Below are 11,255 nucleotides of genomic sequence, written 5' to 3'. Positions count from 1 at the left end.
GTGGCTGGGCACAGTGAGGTGTGCTTGCAGCTGTGAGTTCACAACCTAAGGGCGTGAGAGTGAGACGCCAGAGGGGTTGTGAGTGTGTGTTAGAGATGGACAGGATGCTGGGTCTTGGCACGGTATGTAGTGCAGAAGAAACCCGGTGATGTAGGTATGTAGATTTGGGTAGCCCAACGTGTTGGCGTTGGGAAGAGGACGTTGGGGCTGGAGGTGGACCTGTGAGTCTGAGGCACTGGTTGTGTGTGAAACAGTGACCTAATGGAGTAGGAGCAGGAGGCTCTGTGTTGGAGTCTGGGAGCAGGAGGTTCCTACTAGTGACGACAACAGGATGAACTTGGTGAACCTAAGACTCTGAAGGCAAAGGGCCCAGAAGTAACAAAATGTGGAGTCATGTATCCTGTTACCCTGTTGAGGGGATCAGTGTGATCACCACTCTCGGAGAAGAGTGTATGTAAGAAAGTAAAGGAAACCAAGAAAAGCTTATAAAGGGGCATGACGGGAGATTGAGAGCCTGTCCACGCCCAATGTGGTGTCAACTACCCCCAGGACTCCACAATAGAAAGAGGCTTTTAAAACTCAATGTAAATTAAAGTGAAGAACTGTTAAAATTTGATGAGTTTTCTATAACATTGTAGGCATTGTGTACATTTTAGTTGACAATATAAGTACAAACAGTATTAATGTGTGAAATCTTATTCAAAATGCAACAAATATTTTTACCTGCCCAGTGCTCCATTACAGTTTTGATGTGGTAGTATCCCATAAACCAAAACATAAATATTCAAAATTTGATTTGCCCAAACTTTGAGTTGTAGACGTTAAGTGGTGTACATTATACAGAAAATAAAAGTTTGATAATGATAATAGGAGTTTATGCTAGTTACAAATGATTATCGATTGGGCCTGTTTTTGCTGTGCTTCTAATTAAGTGCCTACAGGAGAATAATTAATGATGTATGTTATGCTAATGAAGACTTATGTGTGCTAGAAACTGGTAGGTCTCTATAAGGCCTCCTTATGGTATAGTTTTCCTAAATTCTGAACAAAATTAATAAATCCATTTTAATTCAACACAATACAATAGTGTGTGCCATAGGATTTTTTTCTCCTAGCACAAAAGAAACTGAATGTGAACCTTTTCTGTCTGTCAGCTCCTTTTTAAATAAGGAAGTCTGTGGACTGATTGCGTGAATTGAGAACTCCTGTTGTGCAATACATGAGCTCTCACTTAAAAGCAACTTTGTTTTATTTGACAGGCGTTCTCTAATCTGTTGTTGATATGAATAGATGCCATTCAATTAACTGCTTCTAAACAGATCAATGATCCATCAAAATTAAAAAAGTAACTTTTTTAATATACCTTTCAAGTCATTCTATTCATCTATCCATTCATTTTCTAACCACTTGATCCAATTCAGGATCACAGGGGAGCCGGAGCCTATCCCAGCAGGCAACAGGTGCAAGGCGTGATACACCCTGGACAGATGCCCATCCTGCACAGGACACTCACAGGCACAGGCACGCTTGTACTCATGCCAGTTAACTCAAACCAACTAATCTACCACTATGTTTTTTGTACTGCGGGAAGAAACCCATGTGAACACGGGGAGACTATACAAAATCCATGCAGACAGCACCCCAGGTCTGAAATTGAACTTGAATACACCAGCAAGCCCTGCCTGGCAAAGACAAAAGCATGCATTCCTCTTTCTGCATCAGATTGTGAGAGATGTGAACAGAAAGGAATGATGAAAGAATGAATAAAGATCACAGCTCTTCAAACACGAACTTCGAATCAAAATCAAATCAAAGATGACAGCAAAATTCCTGACCTAAGTACTTGGATTATACCAAATTCCAAGGACCGTCAAAAGAAAATCTGTTGTTTGGCACTTACTGTGGAGCCGGTAAGTGCCAATCAGCTTAACTACCGAGTTCATATGTTCAAAGTTTTTTGCTGCATCCATTTTTAACATCATCTATGTAACGCGATAAGACAGGCCATGCTTGATTAATGGCAAGTTTTGTGCAGATGGAAATTAGGGGGTCATCAGCATAGTAATGAAAACTGATGCCGTAGCAATACAAAATCTGACCCAATGGTAACAGAGTGAAAAAAAAACGTTCAAGAATGGAGTCCTGGAAGTCAGCAGAAATAACTAACTTTTGTTGAGGAGAAACGATACCCAACTTTTTCAAAATATTAGCTATGAAATGGGACAGTGTAACACAGCGAGTAAGTCTCTGAGCTCCTGACTGGTGGGTTGTGAGTTCAAGTTCCCACTGCAGACACTGCTTTTTGTATGTTGAGTGAGATGCGTTATCCTAAGGGTTCCAGTTCATTCAGGTGTACAAAAGGGGACCAGCAGAGCTGAGGTTAGGCTCTGCCCCATCCAAGTGGGGGATGTGCTCTCTGTTCACTTAATACAATGGAAACCAGGTTGGACCAATGAGCTATTGTGTCTCAGATGAGGAGCTACTTTATATAACTTTCCTTAAACCATGAAAAAGCAGTTTCATTAATACCAACAACCTTTTCCAACCTATTCAGCAAGGTGGAATGACCAGAAGTTCAAATACGTAACTAAAATCCAGCAGTAAAAGCATATGTGACTGGAGTAATCTGTCATCAACCGATCATTAACAACCCTGACAAGAGCTCTCGTTATGCGAGCTTTATTTGATCGAGTCAGGCTGTACAGTACTTTACGTGCAAGGCTTTAGGGGACACCAGTCAGAGAACATGCACTGTAGAGCAGAGGAATGAGAACCATGACTGATGCAGGCTGTAGAGCAGTTATACAGTATGGACCTGGGCAGTATGCAAAACATACAAATGACAGTATTTAGTTCCAAGGAAACAAGATTGCTTCATATTGAAAAGGGAAACCAAAGTAAAGAAAATGTAACAGAATATCCCATGTAGAGGATTCCTGGGAAGCAGCTAGACAATCTTTTGTGGCTATTCCAGAATGATGATCTTCCTTGTTTCTGTAAAAAAGAAGCTTGGTAGCACAGGTTAACAAATGAGATTGCAGAATACAGTAGCCCATTATTTTGTAATATTCGTTAAACAAAAGCTTGACAGCTGTTTAAAGATAAGACCATAACATAACCTGTGGCTGAGGGGGAATGGTTCTTGATTATCTTCTCCTTTCTTCTGCCAAACATTGTTGATTTTTACAGGAAAAATTAGTGTTTGAATTTCTATTACAAAGCAGTATAGCTGAAATAAATTGTCAGGGTTCATTTTTATTTTGTATGTTTTTAACAAAAGTTTACATCTTTTTTTTTTTCTTGTAGAAAATGCTGTTGTTGATTTGTTGAAATTTTTCACACATGGATTTCTGGACCATCATTTTAAAATGCTTTTGTTAATTTGCTTTAGGTAATCAGAGAATGTTTGTGAGTTGCCACATTTTTCAGTAATCTTACTTGGTCTTCCACATTTTGAGGCAATAGTAGTTCCTGTTTCCTGTGTCAGTAATTGCCTACATCGTGGTTTTTTTTAGTTGATCTGTTATCTATTTTACAGTCACTTGATTGCTTCACTGCTATTTTTGATGCACCTCACAGTTTTAATTTCATAGTTTAATTATATGGTTGTTGGTGCCTTGAATCACACATGTCCATATTTTTTAACATTTGATGGTTAGGTATTTTTCCATAATCATAAGAGACAGTCTATATTGTATGTTATACTTTATATAATTAATATTAAAATATTAGTCTTTATTTTTATACATATTAGACAAATGTTCGTTGTTTTATAATCAAACAAAATTTCAAATGTATTTCTTTCACTAGCACACTTAAGGAAATAATGATAATTATTTTTTAACTATATTTTCATATCACCAAAGTCCACATTGACATTTTCAGTCATCTTGGGGTCGAGATTAAAATTTTAAGTCCATTTGTTACTATTCAAACTAAAAAAATTGCATGCTGTATTTAACATACTGTATATAAATTGCAATATGTTTAAAAACTGACGTGTTCTAATTAAAATTAAACAAACTAGCTTTATTCAAATGTGGTTTTGTTCCTTTTCAGAGATGACGATCTAGTCCTTTGAGGGAAGATTCTTCTTCTTTTTCATGAAGTCATGATACAGGTATGTCATTACTGGCATTTCAAATGTGTGGCTGTAAACGTACTGTATTGTAATCTTCTAGTGGTATTATTATTTCAAACACATTTAAATCTGCCATAATATTGACAGTCTAAATCCATATACTGTATATCTATACTGTATGTCTTTTTGTATTCAGAACTAGTAAACGAAATCCTTCTGTCAGAGAATTTCACAACTTGTCGAAATTCCTCATTTCTTACACTGAAATAATGAAACTCAGTGGGATATAAGGACACTCGGTCCCATTGTTAGAAGATATATCTTGCAAAACCTGCTTGATGGGAAATGTTTTTGTTGAAGAAATGTAGAGATCACTAATTGTGAAACAGGGCTGGGAAATCACTGCTCTTGTTTAACTGTTTCTTTCCAGGATATTGCTACGTTTCAAGTAACACATGAAAATCCTTGGAATTTAATTGAAGAGATATATTTTCAAAGCTGCATTCATAATACAGTGTTTTAATCACACCATGCATTCTACAATACAAATGCTTACATACTGTACAAACACCCACTGGATCCGTTTTAGAAAGGTAATTTGGTATAAAAGATACTCCTTATACTGTATGGATCTGTTAGATATCCAATATTTTTCACTTAGCTGTTCTCATTCAACTTCATAAATCTAAATACTACATTTTAGAAGGTAACGCCATTGATACAATCAAGCCACAAATTTAGTTAACACACAATTTCATGTACGGTATTTGTATTTTATTTTTGTTTACTTTAAATTCCATTCCAGCAGGCTTTATTTCTAAAATAAAGCAGGTCTGAGATCAGTCTGAAGGGCATGTCAGGGGCTGCACTCCATGTAGCTCCAGTGCCTTGTCAAAGTGGATTTCCTCCGTCTTGGAGCCCTTTGCTAGCTTCATGTTGCGGATGCATCCCTTAAAGTGTGTCTTAGTGGTCAACCCAAACTGCTTCAGTCCATCTAAAAAGGAAGTTTAAAATAATATTGCAGTATAAGTTTTCTTTCCATTGATAACCTGCCTATTAAGTCACTATAAGATAAATGCCTACTTGAGTCTACTATGACTGTGATTCCAGATTAGAAATTAAAATGCATTACATCATTTTCTTTTTTGATCATTAAATTCTTGTCTTGTGTGCTCTGAAGAATTGGCTTAACAATATTTTTTAGTGAAAAGAACATTTCTGGAAAAGACTCAAGGAGAAAGAAAATCTAAATAGGAACAAATAATTATATTCACCAATTTACATTGCTCTGTTTCAGACAATTCAAACAAAGGAACTGCTGCGAAACTTTAGATGATAGTAATGACATTATTTAGTAATGAATCAGAGACATGCATTTTGTATGTACAACTTACCGTACTCATCTTGAAATGAGTAATCTTAATATTTTGGATTAATTAATCATTCTGGATTTATGATACGATGTGAACTATAGTTATGACTTAGACAAACCTTAGGTGATATATAAGTAACAACAATAAAATAATATTTTAGTAAGTTAATACTTTAAAATATAATTGCTTTGTACTGTGACTGTACTCATGAACATACCAGGATATCCTCCAACGAAAACAGGGTCGTTTGTGTCCGCTGATGTCGACTGGACATTAGAACTTTGGCTTTCTACTTTCTGGCCATCCACAGTGAGCTCAAGGCGGTGTTTCAGCTTACTGGCTACCACTGTGTGCCACTGTCCATCACAGAGACTGCTCTTCGCGTCAGGCTCATATACTGCTGTAAATCGTCCAGCCCCGTTGTCGACATGGAAAAGCACCTGAGGAGAGTTTTTTTTTAGCATTAAGTATTGTTTAAAAAGTATAAATTTTTTTAACAATAATAAATAAACATCTTCAAAATGGCAGATCCTTTCATGAGAAATATTCACTGTTGTTTACAATAAAATTTCATAGATTCATCCATTCTTCCTTTCACCCTTCCATCTTCTAACTCAGGGACACAGGGGAGCCAGAGACTATCCTGGCAAGCAAGGGGTGCAAGGAGGGGTACACTCTGGACACACACACACACAGACGCGGACTCACACAAGTAAGAAGTGTGTTTTTGCTGCCCCAAAGAGACACAGAAAGTTAAATTTCTGCTCCTCAGTTATTTTGCTTCCAGTGTGGTAAACACTCTGCCACTGCTTTAATGCCACAATCCTATACTTGAAACATTAGAAAAGAGATAGATGCCCCTGCATGTAAAACTTTTATTAATAAGTAAATATAAAAATATTATGTCATATGGTTTTTCAATAATTCAATGAGTCGTAGTGGTTGCATATTTTTATAACATTAAACCAGAAAGGTTTTTCTTGTAAGACACGTGTAACTACACATTATGGTGTATAGCAAGGAAATGTTTTGGATGAAAAATATTTGACTTTTATACATGCTTCAATTGTCTTGTCTTTCAAAGACTGCAAGCTGCTGCCTACTGTATATCCTAAGAAGAAGGCCGACAGGCAGCTTGATTCAAGACAGGCACCAGCTGTGATGTAGAGACAGGGTAGGAGGAAAAACTCAAAAGAAATGACAAGTACGCTGGGCCAGGTGACTTTAAATTCCTTTCTGGTACACCCAGGATCTGCTGGATTTGTTTATTTCCTTTCTGTTGAACACCTGTCAATTTTCATTTAAGCACACAAATACACCTGATACATCAATGCTTCAAGATATAAAGACAATAGGATTGCTATCAGAATGCAACATTCTTATATTTGAAATATTAGTTAATTATCTGGTCATTTCAGATGCAATCTTTTTTCTTTTACAATGTTTTTTGTGTGTTTACTATGTACATTGAGAATCTCATACAGAAAGGACCCCATCATTTGACACTGCCAATATATTTACTTACTTTTCCATTAAATAGTTCAATACCCAATCCATCCATTTTTTGACTGCTTATTCCCAGAAGGATGCCACTGTTTTTGAAGGTGCGGAATTCAAGCTCTATTAAGAGATCTGTGCCAACTCTATATGCACCCACTGTAACGTAAAAAATAAAGATAACATTTCCACGTTAGATACTTTTGAAACGTTGACAGTTACTTATAATTGAAATGACTTTTGGGAAGAATAGTTAGCAGCAATGCAACAACAAATACTTCAGTGTCTTCCTTCTATTGCCCGAGTTGTTTTCAGTGTTCATTCATGTTGTCTTGCAATACCTGCTTTGGCAAATCCTGTGCCATCAAAGTAAGTTCCTTTCTGAGCGTTGACATAGCAAGATCCAACATTGTAACTAGAGGTAGGATTGTCCAAATCCAGCATAGAATTCAGCATTTTGAAATTCCTTATGCAAGCATTGATACTGTACACCACCTGTTTCACATAAAACAAAGAAGAACATCAGAATATATATTTTGTAGTAGTGCCAGATGCATTCAGTATTACAAACTGTTGTTTTTCTTAAATGACATTTCTATCTTTATAAATATCTCATACAACAAATCTTTCATTTTAATTTTTAAAGATGCACATGCCAAGTTATTGATATGGTGTTGTCAGAACTAGCAATGTGTTTGTCATTATGTTTGCTATACTATTGTTGAATATACAGTATGTTATATATATATTATATATGGTATGTGTGTATTTGCTCTTTAATGTTTGAAGGTTTGTATTGTCCAATAAAAAATGTTCTGATTTATGCTTGCATATTATCAGGAACAGATACACACAAACAAACATTGTTCTGGGTTCAATGAGAAATATCCAATGCAAAAAAAAAATTCTTACGGGACCAATTCTTCTTGTCGTATAATTCAGAGGAAGTCCTCCTATGTATATCAAGCCAACAACATCAAGTATATCTGCTTTTTTGGGGCTTGTTGTGTGTTTTGAAAAACGGTTGTCAACTGTTAGTATCGCTCTTTGCTTCTCCCTCAGAACTCTTATCTGTGAATACAACAATAGAAAGTCTGATAAATAAATAGTGGAAACCCTGCAAACATTATTATTTCGATGCTAGAGGGTCTTCTGATATTTTCAAAAGCTTTAGACAGTGTAGATCTAACAGAAAAGTGCAAAGGCTGAGAACTTCAAGTTCGTTTTACAAGTAATACATATTCCAAGAGATGTTTTGAGTGATGTTTTCACACATTTGAAAATCATTCAGAATTATATTTCAAAACAGTGCATGAGCGCCATAAAACACGGAATCAAGAAACCCAAGATGTAATTAACGACAATTAGTTCATGAGGGTACAGTACTTTTCACTTTACAAAATAAAGGCATTCCAAATTAGCGTGGTAATAATACAGAAAGTTTTGCTTCAACATTTGCTACAGGTTTAACAACTTGGTTGTTAAAATACCAAGGTTTGGATTCCTGAGTAAAACACTGTTAGGTATGATACCTATTACGGGGAATGCAATTCGTTGCATGGACAATTTGGGCCTCCATCAAGAAACGTCTGTTTGAGACCTTAGATCAGTTAACTACTGTACTAAGTACAGAACCAAAGAGACTAGAACGGCTGAATGACCTTCTCTCGTTTGTGTCCTTTCTTATACTTGTACGTTTTTATGTCAGACATAACCAGATGGAGGGGATCTGGGTGTGCAGCTGTAAAGGAAGTTGATCCTAAAAGCATCCTGTAACTAATTCTCTACTGTTTTAAATTAAAATCTGCTCAGGTTTAAAAAGGGCTGAAACTATTATCTGAGAAATTTGTTTGACCTTGTGCCACTGTCCATCGTTGATAATCCGTGGCACGCTGACAGATGTATTTCCACTTCCAAGATCATAACTCAGATGGGCTATTCCATTCTTCAGCTGGACTGTTGCAAAATCTGCATGGTTTATTCTGGCCACGTAGAACACCAGCCCTGCCTGAGCCTCCGTCCGGATCTCAAACTCAATTATTAGTCTGGAAGAAAAAGAATATACAGTAATGACTATATTTACAATCTTATCTTTCCAAATCACTACAATTTGAATTGAACGGATCACTTTGTTGTGGAATGCATATATTTTAATTCAATTTGTTCATAACACATTAGTAACACTGTGATTTACTAAGCAGACAATGTTTATTAACTGTACATTTAAAATACAAATTTACCTGCTCTTAACCTTTGTATCATCAAATGCTTGAGCCACGTGGCTGTTTCTCGAAAGACCAAACTGTTTTGCATTCATTAACGTCACAGAATCTGGTTGAGCAGCACATGATACCTGCAGATTTAAATAAACAGGATTTCAATGATCAGCCCAGAACAATTTTAATGCATTTTGTTTTCATGCATAGGATAGGCATTATTTTTTAAATTAAAAACAATATATCCAAGAAACATTTTACTGTAGGAAAATGTAGGAATAACATGAGATTAGTAAAGGTAATTATGTGGAAGTTACAAAGGCAATTATTATCATTTAAATTATGCATTCCAGACCATTACTGCACTTCGTAAATTTCCATCTAGTGTTTCCATAAGTTATTCTCTCTTTTAAACAATAGGTGGAGCTGTTAAAGAAGGAATTGAATTTATAGCACCACTAAACAGCAAAGAAAAGTATCTATAATAAAGAATTCTTCAAAGTATTTTTAGAATTGTATTAATTGTTTTCTTGTTTTAAATAATATATTCAATTTACAAGGAATATATTACTCATTACATACATATTACTTATTAAAATAAAGGCAATGCAATACATCATTATTATGTCACTATCAATCCTGTTTTTATTTAGAATTATTATGATCATGAAACATTTTTTTTCATTAAACATATCTGCATTGTTCAGTTATTTCTGTCCATACCACTGTGTCTTAATCTCAAAACATTGATTGTTGTGTCGTGAGTGGAACAAACTAAATGAAAAGTAGTAGGCCCAGTATTTACCGGAGACCAATCTCAAACACCACAAAAATAAAAAAAAACTGAAAAAATGCCAAAAATAAAGATGGTATACATTATCCTGCACTATTCTTTGACTCCCAGCAAAAATCTGCATTCCAATGCTCGTGGTTTGGTTTATGGATGTTTTTGTCGTATTATCCAATGCGTCTCCAATGCGATTTACTGTCTGCATTAGACAGAGCAGTGTGTGTCGCTAAACAAGTTGTAAGTTACTGTATCTCCTTATACAGTATCTAACCTCAATTTTCTTTGCTAAAGCACTTTGAGTGTATGGTTGATAAAGTTAATCTGTATTACACTGCCATTTAGATTTCATATAGTGGAGCAGCACCAAAGCTGTTTTTTTTCCTTCTCAAAGTTTGTGCTGAATGCCTGGAGGAATGTACCAAAAGAAATGTCAGGATAAAATCACTCAGCCTATTGATTCAGTCAGAAAGGAATGAGGAGAGAGGGTCCAAGATAGTATTAGCTTATTATTCTTATTAGGTTACTATTAGCCAGTTCTTAACATAATTGATTGTGAAATAGTCAATGTCTCATAAAACATGCAAGAAATTCATGCAGTGCAGATTAGTAACTCACACACAAGTATTTTAAACATTAAATTATATTTAAAATACTGTATATAGGCAACAATAAGCGTTCAAATTAAAAGCCACGATAAACACATCTCATATTTGGCAATTTGCCACACTACAGTACCTACACTATATTGCATTAATGGTAATGCACAGAAGAAAGGAACACTAATTTCCTAGGTACTCAATTAAAATGTATTACAGTATATCATTCATTTTTGTGCAGCCTCCAGAATTGTTTTCTTTAACTTGAAGCTAAAAAACAGAATCACATTTAGTTACATTAACTTTTAGTCAGAAACTGGCTTTTTATATTGGCACTAGTCTGCTGGTTCACTGACTTAAATGCTGATAAAACTGAAAGGAAGACATAGCGTACTTGTTGTCTTTTGTTTCAGCACAAAGATTTTTTACATACAGTATATTGTATAATCCCCATAATATTTAAATCAAAACATACAAAGGAGGGAATGGTTAATTGTTATGGAGTCACACAGTGTTAACAAAAGGGGATTGTGTTACAGTCATTTTACTTCACACCACTCAAATGAATGGAGAAAAATGAGTTAAATTTTGATAGGCTTGCTATACACAGAGTAAATATGAAATATTTGGAGCTAGAAGGTACCGGTGTGGAGTCAAGGTCAATAGCAAGGCTGGCGCTCCTGAACTCGGCTACAAAGGAAT

At 35.6% G+C, this 11,255-nt stretch overlaps 1 protein-coding gene across 1 annotated transcript in view; it reads right to left on the bottom strand.

The window, feature by feature from the left end:
- Positions 1 to 4,583: 4,583 nt before the first annotated feature.
- The window catches only part of lama2 (laminin, alpha 2), a 203,039-nt gene continuing 196,367 nt past the window's right edge, over positions 4,584 to 11,255 (bottom strand). The window contains exons 58-64 of the mRNA XM_088909270.1: positions 9,192 to 9,304; positions 8,807 to 8,996; positions 7,864 to 8,022; positions 7,293 to 7,446; positions 6,980 to 7,110; positions 5,672 to 5,894; positions 4,584 to 5,075 (exon numbers count right to left, since the gene is read on the bottom strand). Of these exons, the coding sequence (XP_088765396.1) occupies positions 4,921 to 5,075; positions 5,672 to 5,894; positions 6,980 to 7,110; positions 7,293 to 7,446; positions 7,864 to 8,022; positions 8,807 to 8,996; positions 9,192 to 9,304 (1,125 nt within the window). The 3' untranslated portion in view covers positions 4,584 to 4,920. The remainder of the gene's footprint in view (positions 5,076 to 5,671; positions 5,895 to 6,979; positions 7,111 to 7,292; positions 7,447 to 7,863; positions 8,023 to 8,806; positions 8,997 to 9,191; positions 9,305 to 11,255) is intronic.

The sequence above is a fragment of the Atractosteus spatula genome, chromosome 2 (genome assembly GCF_055471065.1).
Source record: "Atractosteus spatula isolate fAtrSpa1 chromosome 2, fAtrSpa1.hap1, whole genome shotgun sequence".
NCBI lineage: Eukaryota > Metazoa > Chordata > Actinopteri > Semionotiformes > Lepisosteidae > Atractosteus > Atractosteus spatula.
Note: the sequence above shows the minus strand (reverse complement) of the source record. Positions and strands in the feature narration are given on the sequence as shown.